Here is a 16,393-nt window from a genome sequence, read left to right as displayed (position 1 = left end):
AACTGACTCACTTACAGTAGGGACGAAAAGAGGTACATTAGGTGTTTGCAATTGGCTATGCAAAATCTATTTCAGATTAAGCCCAGATTTATGCATTTTGAAATGAAAGTTATTAAACCATCAAGCAGAAGTGTTTTTGTTAAGTGTCTTTTAAATAAAAAGAGCTTTAAAAATGTAGGGGCTGCAAGGTATCTTTGACCAAATTTACTTACTGGAGGTTTTGGAAATCTAAGTATGGAATTCTGGCATGAATGTTGAGGTTTTGTTCCTCCCCAAGTCCCCTAAATATGTTTTTTGTTTTATACTCAGAATAGGATGGAGGAATGAGGCAAAACTATTCTATGTAAAGAATACTTGACTTGTGACCTGCATGTCACTATTTATATTTCCCCTTTGCAGTAAAATGCTGCAGAAACCCCTGTTAGGTCACATTTCTCTTACTGCCTCAGTTCCCTGATTTTTCCCTACTACCTAAAAGGATTGCCACATGGACAAGTGGAGCCAATTTGTAAAAGTTAACAACCGAAAAAAGAGTGTTGTGCAAATTTATAATGGTATTTATATTTATTATTGATTTGTGGTGTGCCAGTATCTGGGAGGTATGAGTCTAGAATTTTGGTCAGGAGGTATGGATTGAGCATGGAGACATCACTGGGATAAATGGTTGAAAGGAAAATGGTGTCAAGTTGCCTGGCAAAAGGGCTAGGTAAGGGACTAAAGAAACCAGAGGATGACACGAAATGGGTTTTTGAAACCAGGAGTGTGGCAGTTGGAGGTTTATTCAACAGCACCTGAAGCACCTGTATGAGTTAGGCACTCTTCTAGGCTCAGGAAAAACTTAGGAAAATGGCACTGTTTCTGTCATGAAGTACTCCAGTTCTACTGAGAGAAACAATTACTGTGTAAGGTGATCAGAGCTGAAATGGAGACACTTCTAAGCGGCTTTCTAAGTCCAGGGAATTTGGGGGAGGGGAGGGCAATGGAAAAAATCACCCTGCAGATCAGATCGGGGGTACTAGCAACAGCCCTGAGGTTTTCTGACTTCATTTTCATTAATTTGCATACTAAATAGAACTACATTATTTGATAATAGGAGCAATCATGGCCTTTGAATATGAGCTAAATAGCAGGGAGTCACCTGGGGAGCTGGGCAATGAGGATTTATTGGAAGAAGTAGAATTTAGAGAAGGACAGTGGCAGTGGAATTGGGATTTCCTCCCTAGCACTTTCTTCTCTCCATTTTCCCATCACTGCTCCCCCAGGAAGGTTACCAATACCAATGTGGTACCATGGGAGGAACAGTGGAGTAGGAGTTATGAGAGGGAGCTAGAAGAGGGCAGAAGGATAACTACAGTCAAGGTAGAAGAGATGGGTTGGATCTGCAGTGCTTAAGGAAATTAAGTTGTGGCAATAGGACTGCCTTGAAAAAAATATCTAGGGGAGGGAGAAGGTGGAAAGAAATGAAGTTTCAACTGCTCTTTAAATTTCAGAAAGAGGTGACAATTGCTCTAAGCGATATTTATAACATGATATCTCTCTGTAGGAGATACAAATAATGTGAGTTTGAAGCAACATTATTGTGAAGCACGTATTTGTGTGTATTTAAACAGCTTTATCAAGATATAATTCACATTCCACATAATTCACCCATTTAAAGTCTACAATGCAGTGGCTTTTAGTTTGTTTAGAGTTATACAGCCATCATCAACATTAATTTTAGATATTTTTCCATATATCCATCTCTTTTCACTCTGAACAGATAATTTGTCTTTCTGTGGCCTTTCACTCTTGTGATATCATCTTGACATATGATGATTGAAAAAAGCTTTGTAATCCTTTACTAGGATTTTAAAAATCACCAGAAAGCAAAGGGCCTTGTTGAAGTGCACTATTTTGTTTAGAAGCAGACCAAGCAGAAAAGTTGAAATGCATTTAGGAAGTATAGCACTGTCCATTTCAGGTGAATGACACACATTCCTCAATTATATAATTATAGTGTCTAAAAACTACCCTTAAAATCTTTATGGAAAAAAGGAAATTCAGGTTTAGACAAGTAATTGTACATCAATATGTAAACATTCAGTTACTCTATTTTTTTTTAAGATTTTATTTATTTATTCATGAGAGATACAGAGAGAGAGAGAGAGAGGCAGAGACAGAGCAGGGAGAGAAGCAGGTTCCATGCAGGGAGCCCAATGTGGGGCTCAATCCCAGGACCGTGGGATCACGCCCTGAGCAGAAGGCAGCCACTCAACCACTGAGCCACCCAGGTGCCCCAGTTACTACATTTCGAAGTTAAAAGGATGAAGTTCAAAGTTAAATGGGCCCATTGTAATTTTATTTTATTTTGTTTTATTTTGTTTTATTTTGTTTTATTTTATTTTATTTATTTATTTATTTTATTTATTTTATTTTATTTTATTTTATTTTATTTTATTTTATTTTATTTTATTATTTTCTGGTCTTGACCTGTGACTCTTGGGAGTTTCTTCCAGAGCAGAAAATCACTTCAAATGGAGCTGTGGGCTTAGACAGGTTCCACAGGGAAGAGAAGCATGGGAAGGAAGAAAAGACATGATCATAACAGACAGACGGGAACTGACATAACTGCCCATGAGTCTCACATGTAGCTTAGATGAAATGACATGCCATAAATTAAAACTGTTGATTTCTGTAAAAAATCTGACATATACAGTTGGGTTGGGAAAAAAATGGATCAAGTCAAAGCATGTCTATGGACGTCAAGGATGCCTTTACTGTAATGTTTTCTTTCTCTTAAACTATGCTGGTTTCCTATTGGCAATAGCAGGATTTGTTTCCTTATTACCTTACCAAGGACCATAAGCCTTGGATTAGAGTCCTGGGGGCCAGAAGTGAGTCAAAGGTGTTGAGTACAGTGACCAGATCTGTAGTGAGTTGCATCATTGTTCACCCCACTCCAACCCTCCCCATGAGAGGATTAGATTTAGGTATCCCAGTGACATTCAGCTTAGCCATGAGGCTTGTTTTGGCTATGGAAATAAATGTGGTCTGTTATTGCCACTTCTAGAGAGAAGCTTTAAGAACCATCACATGGGTATGGCATTGCTTTTGTCCTTCTGCCAGGGGAGCAGCAGGGTGTATAAGATAAGAGGTTTTTGTTCTTGTCTTTTCTTTAGCCTGCATTCTAAGACTGTAAGAGGAGAGCACTGCTCACCAGTAGTCACCATGCAATGTGAGTGAGATGTAACCTTGTTTTTCTAAGTCATTGAAAACTGTTTTCATGGTTATTGCAGCAAAAACAAAACAGACAAATACACCTCACATTCATTGTATAGAAACAAGGTGGAACAAAGTTAAGCCCAGAGGTGGTAACTAAAATTGTGGGTCAGAATGTGGGCAAACTCTGGGAAAGAACAGGGAATAAGAGCAAAAGTAGAGGAAGATATAGGGGTCCCTTGATAATTACTGTGATCACAGATGAAGCTAGCAAGCCAGTCCTGCATATTAGTCTGTTTATGTCTTTAGCTATAGTGTTATCTAGTAGGTAAGTAGGTCATTTCTAAATTAACCCTGAACTTCTACATGATACTTTACATTCTTTCAGAAAAGGAGAATTCCCAGAAACTGCAATAAATATAGTACTCTCAGGAGTGATTGCTCTAGAGCAGACAGGTTTATGGCAAAAAAAAAATCTAAATAAATTAATTCCTGCTGGGCCTCCAGTATCTCTGTCCCACTCATTTTGGGAGTGACTGGTTCAAACAGGGCAGAAATAAATCGCTGCAGCTTACGGTAAGAGGTTCTTCAGTGGACAAAGAATCAGGCATGATTGACTACATTGGAGAGATGAGTGAGGTGGATATTGTATCCTTAAATTCACTTATCCCAATTGGAAACTGCTATCGGTGCTGGTATACATTCATCCTGGGGACTTCATGGCTGGGATGAGAAAGTCACTGTGAGCCTTCTGTCTATGTCTTGGTTAGAAATAGATTCATGACCAGGGTTTGTCATTATTTCCAATGGTTGGTGTATGTGTGTGTCTGATGTATCATCATTTTCTGGAATTTTGTCTTTGTAACTAAAAATCAACAGAAGGGGGCTAATTTAATTAGAGACATGAAAGGACATTGTCTCTTACCTTAATAAGTTCCCATACATATACAAAATGTAGCAGACAGTCATGTATGCAAGCTTATTGTTCTCAGTTGAAAGGAGTTCCTTATCTAAGATATTTCATTTTATCTTATACAAATTGAAAGATTAAAAAAAAACTAAGAGAAATTACCTTTTAAGTGATTTCTCAGACTATAACATTCAAAATCAAATTTAATATAAATATTGAATACTCTTACATGTATGTAAACTATTAAATTTAAACAGAAATTAAACTCTAAGAAAGGCCAGTTAATTTTTAAATACTTCAATTAATTTTAAAATGACATCATTATCTCTTTACTCCCCCACATTGCTTTTAATTATTCCCTTTTGAATTGAAACTATTGGCTATAATTAATTTTTTGAAAAGATGCTGTGTGGGAAATAGGAAACATACAATGTATAACTGTTTTACATCAGATCTGTTCAAGAGGTAATTAATTTTCATAAGACATAATAAGAAAATTTAATGAAAGGCAATTCGTATTTTATTTCCACTTTAATCCCAAAGGAAGTCTCAATCTTAAGAATTTACTATTCCATTGATTTCACAGGGTATTCAGATATTTTATTAGGGAAAAAATGAACCTTTCATGCCAAAAAATGTTCAATAGCATATTAGAACAACGACTATCTTCTCACCCCCAATTCAGAGAGCATCTGAACATATCACACTACCAAGTACTTCTTTTTCATCCTCTTTCATGAGACTTGCACTATTTTCTACTGTAAGTAGTCTGTGCCTAAAGAGTACATTAAAGAGGTGTATGTAATGTGTTGATTTGACCTATTTGAGGCAAGGAACTTCAAATATTCATAACTTTTGATGTATGGTAAGCTCTCACCAATTGTGAGCGGTCCCTCCAGGGAACTTGTCAGTCCTCAGATTCTGAATACCTGTTTAGCATATGATTTCCTCTATAAAATAAATACATGATAATGAAGAGAGAACAATGCAAACCTGTTGAGATGTGTCTTCTAGTGTCTCTACTAGACTCTCACTCAGTGATTCAGTCTTCACATTAGCCTTGAAGTACTTATAACAATAATCCATATATCAGAAATGACAAATTGACTCTATATCCTGGAACTTTGGGGTCCCTCCTGAAATGTAAGCTATGAATATTAATTCTATAATGCCAAGAGTCTACTTTATTTCTTTTTGAAAATGCACATAAGCTGGATGGTAGATGTTTTGTGCCCAAATAGAAATTTTGGCACTGGAAAGCCTAGGTTAAGAGCTTTACTTTCCTGGAATGTAATAAAATGTTTCTATTAGATGGTGGGGATGGGCTATCATTTAAAAAGATCAATTCAGGATGGAACATGAAAAATACAATGGTCTGTGATATTGTTTTTCAAATATCACAAATAATATGCAGTACTGAGTATTTTAAGTTAAATATTTTATAAATACATGCATTTCCATTATACCAGTAATATAAATTTATTACTCCAAACTTTGAAAATTATCCTAATACCCTGACCCTACTTCTCACGTTGAATTATTTCCTTCTTTTACTTTAAGCAAAGATAGTTTATTTTAAATCTAAAGCATCCATATTAAGATGGGTACATATGCATAGCATTTACTGAAATTTTATCACAACCATTCAAGGTCGATTTTATAATTAACTTCATTTGGAAGAAGAGAAGACAAGACTTGGAGAAGTTACCCTATTTTCTGTAATTAATGTAGCCAGAAGTGGAGCCAATATTTTGAACCTAGATCTTTCTAATTCTACTATCCTATTCTTTCCTTTATAACTGAGTTTAGTGAAACAGTAGGAAACAGAATATAAGCAAAAAATACATACTTTTATTAATAGGTTGTATATGAAAGGTGTAAGCAATGACACCACTATCAAGACCAGCAACAACACTTGAGAGCTATAGTTGCTTATGATTCAGCATATAGTCAGAATAACTTTCCTGAGCAAAGATAGCTACCCCACACTTCTCTCTCACTCCTGCTTCTCCTCCTTCATTGTTTTTTTTTTTTTTTTTTTAATCTCTTTCTAGGTCTCTTTATTCACTGGATTTTCACTCTTTATATTATTTCTCTCTTTGTTCTCGCTCTTGAATATTTTCTATATTTTTTTCTCTCTTTCTCTCTGTCTCTTCCCTTATCGTTTATCATTTTTCCTTCTCTCTCTTTCTGTCATTTTAAACCTGTTGTATTTATCTATTGCTGTGACCTGGGGTCATGAAATCACTAAGGTTTCTGTACAAGACAAGGACTAAACAAGATACTGAATGCTTTTTTTTAAATAGATAGAAACCCATTCCTATTAAGGTCAGAATCACTGGAAATAATTCACTCTAAAAATTTAAGTTTTACCTTAGGTTGAATTGAATGAATGATAGATATTTTTCTAGATCACAAAGATCAAATATTGATTATTTATTATTATTCAACCTAGTATTATATCTTGAGCTATCTTGAGCTTTGAATGTTTGTGAAGAATTTCTTATTTGAAGGTGCAGCATATATTTTAATTTCTAAAGATATTCATAGGATTTGGAGGAGTTACAGCACAATAGCCTTAATCAGAATTTGTCTCCCTGCTGCCATTAGTTGTTGAGTTGTTTCAAACTAGCATTTATCACAGTCCTTAAAAAAAAAAAACGCAGCTATTACAGCTCACTAGGAACCTAGTTAAATATTAATTTCTGTCTTCTAATTGTCACATTTATGAGAAAAATAACTCCAAAAACAGCCAAGAGTCAATAACAGACTCTTCTCTATAATTATTCCTTGTCTCATCCCAGAGTAACTTTATAGACATAAATCAAATACCTTCAGAGAGATAGGATTGGTGTTCCCAGAGAGCTTCAGGATTTCAGAGTGATGTTTATTTAGGCCAAGAGATGACTGGTCTCAACTAAGGAGGCCACAAATAACATTTAAAACATTTGAGTTAATTTGGAAGAGGGAGACTATCTCTGGGCTTGCTACTTAATGAACCAGAGGAGGATCCAAGAGCATGTAGCTATTGCAAAGGAATTACTCTTAACCTTTCTATCAATCAGTATTCCTGATATGTGGCAGAAGTTGCTTAGAATAATTAATGAACTTACATTCTGTGGATACTTTAGGGTGTCCATGTTTATAAGTGATGTCTTTTCCCCCTTCATTTGGAAATATTTCTTTGCCCTGTCCTGGAGAAGATGAGACAATCTCCATTCACTTCTAGAAGTTAAATCAGTGATGTCTTTCTTCTCATCCTTAATAGGTGTTTAGGAAAGTGAAATAATGGAGAAATGTCTGGCACAGTGTTTGGAAGCAAGGGCCTCTAACCAGCCACATAGTGGTTCCCCACTTAAATTTCTGAGACTCAATTTCCTAGTGTGAAAAATGGAGTAATAACAGTACTTACCTCAGAGTTGTGAGAAATAAATGGTACAAGTGTTCAATATATATATGTTCATTTTAGAAAGAGAGAGAGCACATGCATGCAAGTGAGGGAAGGGGTTGAGGGAGAAAATCCTCAAGCAGACTCCCTGCTGAGCACAGAGCCTAACACAAGGCTGGATCCCAGGACCCTGAGATCATGACCTGAGTTGAAATCAAGAGTCAGCTGCTTAACTGACTGAGCTACCCAGGTGCTCTGTAGCCATTTTTATTACAGGTATTGCTGGTAATCTATTCCAACTCAGGGGAAGAAACAGCCATTCAGTCCTATAGATTTGTCAGGAATAAAGTACTTTTTCCTCATCAAGCTGACAGTGGGTCCGACTTGCCACCCTCTTCCCAGGAAATTGGAGAATTCCTTGACACAATCTAGTTCCATTTCTGGGAGTGCCTATAAGAATCAGAATCCTAAAAAAGCTTGAGAAGTAGGCAACTTTTAGGATAATTTAGCCACAAAACTCTTATTTTAAAACATGTCCTGCTACCTGGTTAAGAATAATTCCCTTGCAATAGCTACATATCACTTTTTGATATACGTTTTACTCATTTACTTGTTTATTGCCTATTTTTCCCACTAGAATGTAAGTTTCCTGAGCAAAAAGCTTTGTTCATTAAATTTTCAATGCTTAGAACAATGTCTTCTTGAATGTTATAGATTCTTGACAAATGCATATATAATGAATGAACAAGTGAATAAGTATAACATAGCTAATATTATCCCAATTTGACAGATAAGGAAATTTGAATAGAAACATGGATGTTAAGGTCACACAACTATTAGATGAGGAGCCACTATTTTTTCATCTATTCTTTAAATAGTTTTTGAAACTTTGTTGTTAGTCTCTAGACATGAGTTAGGTAATGGACACTTCTGTCCTCCTCCCCCTCATACCACACATTCACATCTTGCATCTCTAATTCCTGCCCTAAGACAAATTTTTATTGGAGGATGTAGGCAATTAGCAATCTATAGGTAAATAAGATAATTACAGGATTATGATAAGTAGGATTATAAAAAAATAAACACATGAAACTGGTAGAGTAACTTAGGGTAGGCATTAAAAAATAGTAGCAAATGGCCAAGGACAGCCTTTCAGTGTCCAACTCTAGATTTTGGCTCTGGTCATGATCTCAGGGTGATGAGATCCAGCCCCATGTAGGGCTCCGTACCGGGTGTGAAGCCTGCTTAAGACTCTGTCCCTTTCCCTCTGCCCCTCTTCCACTGCCCATGCTCTCTCTCAAATAAATAAACAAACAGACAAATTTTTTAATTAAAAAAAAATCATAGTAAGTGGGAAAATATACAAAATGGATTAATAGGCATGAACCAAATATGCTCCCTTCTAGAGACCCTATTCAACATTTTATCATGCATATTAAACCGTATCCATATCCCTGATTAGGTATAACTTTTCTATAACCAATTGAGTTGTGTTGACTAGTTGGTATGGCAATCTTTAGATTTTAAAATGAATATGAATTTGTTTTGATTTTGTGTTTTTTAAAAATAAAATTGAGTATTTTTTTTAAGACCCAAACCTGTTTCTACATCCTTGAAAGATTCCCAGAATCTGAACATTGAGGTTGTAGCAAGTATTGGAAAAAACTGCCCTGCTGGGGGATCCCTGGGTGGCTCAGCGGTTTGGTGCCTGCCTTTGGCTCAGGGCGCGATCCTGGAGTCCTGGGATCTAGTCCCGCGTCAGGCTCCCGGCATGGAGCCTGCTTCTCCCTCTGCCTGTGTCTCTGCCTCTCTCTCTCTCTCTGTCTATCATGAATCAATCAATCAATCAATCAATCAATCCTTAAAAAAAAAAAAAAAAAAAACCCTGTCCTGCTGAGTAAGAATGGATTGGAGTGAGACAAGAAGGGAAGTAAGGATGTCAGCAAAGGTGCTGCTGCCATGCTGGAGAAGATGTGGGTATCAAGTTATAGTGACATAGTAGGAATAGAAAGAAGTAAGCAGGTCAGAGATATATTTTATTAGTAGTACTTAACAGGCTTTGGTAATAGCTGAGTTATAGAAAAATAAGTGAAAGAAAATAATGAAAGATTATTAGAAGCTTCTTAGCTTGAGCAAATGGATAATAATAAAGTCATTTTTAAGATTGTATAAACCAGTAGTTCTCAAACTTTTGATCTTGAGGCATCTTTGAGTGTTAGAAATTATTGAGGATCCTTGAGAACTTTTGTGTAACATATATCAATATTTACCATATTCAAAATTAAAATAACAATTTTAGAAATATGTATTGATTTATTTAGAATAAAACTAGTAAATAATCATATGTTAAAACATACATTTTATAAGGGTACCTTGGTCTGGTAGTCTTAATCTTGAGGTTGTGAGTTCGAGCTCTATTTTGGGTATATACAGATTGCTTAAAACTAAACATCTTAAAAATACATTTTGTAAAAACAACATTTAGTAATTTTTAAAGCAAGAAAAAAAATAATGAAAAGAATGGCACTGTTTTATATTTTCAACAATCTCTTTAATATCTGACCTAATAGAAGATGGTGAGATTCTCATATCTGCTTCTGCATTATTCAGTCTGGTCTGATATTACATGTCATATAGCTTTTGGAAAATATTCTTGTTTTGACATGTCCTGACAGAGTGGGTATGAAAAGGCAAGTGATGTCTTAGTATAATTATGAAACTAGTTTTGACCTTGTGAATCCCAAGTTCCCTGGGCCACATATGCTTTTAATTCAAAGTGATTGATTCACAAACATTCCTCCCCACCCCCCACTGCCCAGTTCTCACTTTATTTCTCTTCTTCTGAAGATCAGTGGTTTTGTAGAATTTTGTTTCTCTGTCCAACTTTGAACTGCATTTGTAGGAGATTCTGGTATATTTAAATTTAAATCTAGAAAACTTCTGGAAATCTCACCCCCTAATTCTTACTTTCTACCCTTCCATTCACTGGGCCTAAAGAAATTCATGACCTCAGATTTTAGTTTTCCCAACTCCTCCTTCTCCATATTTTCTGACTGCAGAGTAATGTTCAAAGGTCCAAAGGAGGAAACCTCTACTGTCTGTCTTCATATTTTATTCTCAGCATGGAGGCTAGTTTAGCACTATACCACCAGACATCCCCCTTTATCCCAACAACATTTCTCATTGTTACTTTGCTCTGTTTAGGGAACCAGTTCTGTTCAAAAGGGTAGGTTGACAACTATGAGATGTTATTAGCCAAGAAATCAAACTACATTTTCAGATATTTGATTTTGTTCTTGGCAGACTGAATGTTCTGTGCACTTAGATGCATGACTTTCTAATATGCAGTCTCTAGAGAAAGAATCCTTTTATGTTCTAGCTCTTGGTTTGAACAAACAGAATAAGCACAGCATAGAAAAGAACAAAGGGATATATTTATGAAGCCTGATCTTATAGTTCAAAAACATCTACTACACATACAACTGTAGAAAGCATACTTTTCTTTCAAAGGATAATTTTGGCCTTTAATGGAGATTTGGTCTTTTGGGACTAAACTATAGAACTGTACAGACTTCCTTAAAGTTAGAGTACTATTCAGTAAATTGCTTCTTCCTGCATGTTAAATGGGACTGTTCTGTATTAGGAGGGTCTACTCACTTAAAAGATGAACATTTTGCCCTAATTATTTCTATTTTTATCAAATAAGAAATAGGTTCTAAAATAATGATATAAGAGTAAGAAAATCTTTGTTAAAGTTGTTACTAAATATGAAGCTAAAATTAGATTTAGATTATCTGAGAATTGATACACACTGACCTCTTACCACCTATCTGGACTTGGTATTCAGGAAGTCTTGTTTCTCAGTTTGTTAATTTCTCATTCACATCACAGTTTTGATTGTTCCTGTCATGACCCAGTGCATTTAGATTGTTTTCACTCACAGAGAAGACATTGTCTTCATTTAAGGTATCTGTTGATTCTCTCACTCAACCATTTATTCATTCAGTATTTGTTGAGCATCTGCTATATTCAGGTTCTGGAAAGACAAAAATGAAAAAGAACTGGTCCCTGCCGTCAAAAGGATCATGAGCTGATAAGGAAAAGAGGATGTGGAGCATGTAAAGCAGAGTGTGATAAGTGAGGATTGCAGATGGCAGGAAATCTGACTCTTCTAAGCAAGACAATCTCCATAGGAGTAGACAATATTTTAGTTGGGTCTTGAAGTATTAATAGGATTGCAGTAGGTGTGAAAGGAGAAGGGAAGGGTGTGGGATAGGAATGACCAAGAAAACAGAATGTTCTGCACAGAAAAGACAGTGTTAGTAGACTGGACAGGTAAATAGGCCTTTGTGTGTTCACTTGGACAGCCAGCTCTCAACCCCTATTCTATAGAAATTAAGACATTATGAAGTGAAATATACATAATATGTTTGTTAAGGCCAGTAGGGTATAAAATAATCATTCACCTATTTCTTTTCAATAATACAAACAGGTTTATAAAATCCTTCTTGGTATGAATATTTATTTTGAATAAACTAATTGATTCTGAAAAATAAGGATAGCTAAATTAAGTGAGCCTGTGGAGACCTCATTGATATTTCCTTATTTAATACTAATAAGCAATAAGCATGTTATATCAGGAAAGATAACATGTTGATATTTTCCACAGTATATATTATCAATTTCCGTTTAATATCTCTTGATCAGAAGAAATTTAACAGAAGACCTGGTCCACCAAGTTTTGGGTAAGATTCCTATAAATTATTCTTGTTTTGAAGCAGATAATATATATATATCAAGAAAAACTTGTTACCTGTATCTAGTTCTCTATGCAAATGTTCAGTGCCTTTCTGAGTTCATGACTTGAGAAATACCAACTCTCCCCTGGCCAGTCCTGCCTCCTGCCTGTTCTCATCACTGTTTTCTTTCAGAGAGCAAGTCTCAGGCCTAGGTTTACTTTTGATTATCTTTCTGAAGTCCTCACTGTACAACTTCTATCCCTGCACTGCTATGCCTACTTCATTCACTCATTCAAAAAAGTATTTACCCAGCATATATTTATTTATTTATTAGAGACTCTAACAGGTACTGGAGATAAAGCAATAAACAAGATCAGACATGATTTCCCTTCTGTTTTCAATATGAAACAATGGAAGTCAAGTAATTTACCTATACTGAATCAAAATTACCCAATTTGCCAAAAATGAAATAGATGTAAAGTTCAGTGTTCTTGAATTTTCTGTCAGGTCAGTGGCAGGTTGGGGAAGACTACTACTGTACATTTAGCAAAACAAAACTATAAGACCATTATTTTACAGGATAGGAAGAATAAAGTCTGCGTAGAAAGCAAGAGAATACTGACAAATCATCAATCTTTAAAAGCTCTTTGATCTGCTTAGATGAAGTAGCTTCATTAGTTCCAAGTGCTGTTTATTATTATGGATGTTGGGCAACTTTTCAAAATGCTTAAAATGATATTTACTAGGATTAAGTTTGCAAACATCAAGTCAATATAACACATTTGGATTTGGAAATATAATAGAATTTCAACATAAGAAGCTCTGTATATTGTTATAAAATAGGTGCATAACAGCATTTAAACATTTCTGGCATCTCTCCATGAAAATTCACATTAACAATTACCATAGTAACGGACTGTCTAAACTTTCACACAATTGTATTCACTTACATGTTTTGAGCCTTATGAATTCAGTATGATGACTTTTGAAAGATTCCTTATTTCTGGGCTCAGTTTCTCTTGCTTGTTGTGAGTGGTTCCAATCATTTATTAAAAACAGCCTAGATGGTATAGTCTTCAATTCCAAAGCATTTTGCCAGATTCTTTCTGAATTTAAACCTACCTCTGATAGATCTTAATTCAATCTTATTAGTGTTGAAATCATTTTTTTAAAAGATTTTATTTGTTTATTCATGAGAGACACACAGAGAGAGAGAGAGAGAGAAAGAGGCAGAGGGAGAAGCAGGCTCCATGCAGGGAGCCCGATGTGGGACTCGATCCCGGGATTCCAGGATCACACCCTGGGCTGAAGGCAGGCACTAAACCATTGAGCCATCTAGAGATCCCCTGAAATCATATTTTTATAACTATCTAATCGGTCAGTCATATATCATATGTTCAGTACTAGAGTAGGCATAAAAAGGATACAAAAGAATTAGGGGGAAAAAGTTCTGTATCACTGGGGTTATAATTGTTCAGGGTAAGTCAGTACAAAATGAACCATAAATTATGAAATGCAATTTATGAGTGCAGTAGAAGGAAGGGAGACCTGTGAAATCTGCATATGGCAGGCTTTGAATTGGGTTTAGAGGATTAGAAAAAAAATCTGAGGGCAGTGATCTCTTTAGGTACTTCTTATCAGTAGCCTTGTCTTAAATGGAAAGGTACTTTCTCTCTATTCTTTCTTATATCATATTGCTGAACCTCGATTTTTACCCATTCATTTCCAGAATTCCACATTTTAGTTATTTTCTTCCAACCTCTGGAAAACCATGGAAAAATAACTCAAGCTATGAATATTCAGTATCTCCCAAACATTTCATAAACTTATAGTATTCAGTATCTCCCAAATATTTCATAAACTTAAACATTTACACTTGTTGCATTGACTATGGCAAAGACTGTGAAACCTTTGCTTTGAAAGCAGAAAATTATAGAAATATACCTTGGCATCTCAGTTTTCTTTTCTATCTCTCAGATTTAGATTTCTATACATATTTTTAATTGCTACCGATGATTGGTAAGAATAACAAGCCTACTTTTGAATGGGTAGCAAACTAAATTAGAGCCTTTGGTCAATGTGAAGGACTCTGAAGACTGTCCAAGGGAACTTAAGATTATGCAGTAGATCATGGAGTGCTATGTAAAGGACAACTTCTAAAAGGGACTGAGAAGGAAGGTTTTGGAATCGAAAATGCTTGATTCTAGGATTAAGAACTCATAGGCAAAGAAGGATGATGTATGGTAGAAAATAGGGGCTAACTATACTAAAGGACATGTCTGCATTAGCGTGTAAGATTGGTTAGAACATGCCTACTGTCACAGTCCAGGGTGGAACTGTACTGAAGCATCCCATCTCTGTTTTGGGGGAAGAGGTCAGGGTTTCCAACAGCTTTAGCTATAAATATAAAAAATACTAAGTTGTCTATGTGTGTGGTTGTGAAGAAGTTGTTCACACTGAAAGACCAGCCAGCTCATCCCAAGCTAGTTTCTTCTCTTTGTCATCAAAAGATGGGCCCCTTCAGTGAGACAGTAGTGTAGGAGAGAGACTAGACAACCCTGTAAGCAGATAATTAGAATAAAATGTAATATGTCCTCTAATCAAGGTATGAATCAATGCTAATGAAAAAGGAATTCCTCTGTCAGTAGGATACCATGAAAGCTTGATGCAGGCAGTGCCATTGCTGGAGTACTCTGGGTGGACAGGGGAGGAAGAATGTGTAGGAATATTGAAAGAGCATGGCTGAATCAGTATTCTCACATGGAAGCTTTGTGGTGTGTGTGTGTGTGTGTGTGTGTGTGTGTCTTTTTCAGAATTATGTGGGATGTGAATAAAATTATAATTATTATTTATTTATTTTTGTGTGTGGCAATGTGATCCAGTGGCTTATTTTCTGGAAAATCCCTGTGACGAAGGTGAGATGTTCATATCATTCCAAGATACCCTATTAAGGAAGATCAGAGTTCTGTAATTTTGTAGGGCAGAGAAGACAAAATATAGGCCTAATAAAGTACTCTACTTATTATCTCTGGAATTTTATTGAACTAAGTTGAACCATTGGTCAAAGTTCCATACAACATTCATTTTGTCTTTAAGTTTCAATAAGAATTATAATTTAAGCTCTCTGGGCTTGGACCTGGTTGGTGGTGACATGGCCAAATGCACTAAGAAGGTCGGAATCGTGGGTAAATATGGGACCTGTTACGGGGCTTCCCTCAGGAAGATGGTGAAGAAGATTGAGATTAGCCAGCACGCCAAGTACACCTGCTCCTTCTGTGGCAAAACCAAGATGAAAAGGCAAGCAGTGGGCATCTGGCACTGTGGCTCCTGCATGAAGACTGTAGCTGGTGGTGCCTGGACCTACAACACCACTTCTGCTGTCACAGTAAAGTCGGCTATCAGAAGACTGAAGGAGTTGAAAGACCAGTAGAAGCTCCACCATTTGAAACATTGCTAGCCTATAATAAATGGGTTAATTTATATAATAATAAAAAAAGTTATAATTTAAACAAGTAGTATAATTTTTTTAATAGGAAAGGCTGCATAGGTAAAGAAAATGTCATCAGCAATGATGAATACAGTGTGGAAAACAATACATTTGTTTTCATTTTATCAGATAAGTATAAAAGGAAATGCTAATAAGAATGAGTTTCCTTCTAACATCTTGACAACTCCAGCTGCTTTTCTTTATTGATATTAATTTACCACTGAATTGAAAATAATTTCCTAAAAATCAAATCCAAATTAACTAAAAGATTTTCACTTAGCATGAGTGAGTCAAAGAATTGGGAAATTAAATGAGAATTTTAATAAAGCATATACATGGAATAAGAAGGAAAATGTCATGAGACCTCTCTTTATATGCTTCTTTGAAGTCTAGTGCCCCAGGATTTGTTGAAACATTTTTTACCAATTCATGTAAAAGAGAAGAGTGAAATAATAAATGTAAAATCAAAGTTTATATTAGAGCTGAAGCTACACTATTTGATTATATAGTAGAAGAAGCACCTGAACTGTCTAGATTCTTAACACATTTTCCTGCTTCTAATCTTTATGTCTGTCTACCCTGTATTTCATTGAGTGGCCAGGGTTCTCTTCATAAAACAGACCTGGTCATTTCATTTCTTGTATTCAAAGCCTTCTATGACTCCCATTTTT

At 35.7% G+C, this 16,393-nt stretch overlaps 2 protein-coding genes across 11 annotated transcripts in view; both read left to right on the top strand.

Moving 5' to 3' along the window:
• Window positions 1-16,393, top strand: part of LINGO2 (leucine rich repeat and Ig domain containing 2) — a 1,134,307-nt gene that overhangs the window by 311,294 nt on the left and 806,620 nt on the right. The window lies entirely within an intron of this gene.
• On the top strand, window positions 15,298-15,739 carry LOC112649598 (60S ribosomal protein L37a-like). Its single transcript, XM_025431895.3, has one exon. It carries the CDS (start codon window positions 15,387-15,389, stop codon window positions 15,663-15,665), a length of 279 nt encoding a protein of 92 aa, XP_025287680.1. The 5' UTR covers window positions 15,298-15,386; the 3' UTR covers window positions 15,666-15,739.

The sequence above is a fragment of the Canis lupus genome, chromosome 11 (assembly GCF_003254725.2).
Source record: "Canis lupus dingo isolate Sandy chromosome 11, ASM325472v2, whole genome shotgun sequence".
NCBI lineage: Eukaryota > Metazoa > Chordata > Mammalia > Carnivora > Canidae > Canis > Canis lupus.
Note: the sequence above shows the minus strand (reverse complement) of the source record. Positions and strands in the feature narration are given on the sequence as shown.

Bases quoted from the DNA above. Each gene is read 5' to 3' on its own strand.
- LOC112649598 (XM_025431895.3), top strand. From the start codon at position 15,387: ATGGCCAAATGCACTAAGAAGGTCGGAATCGTGGGTAAATATGGGACC.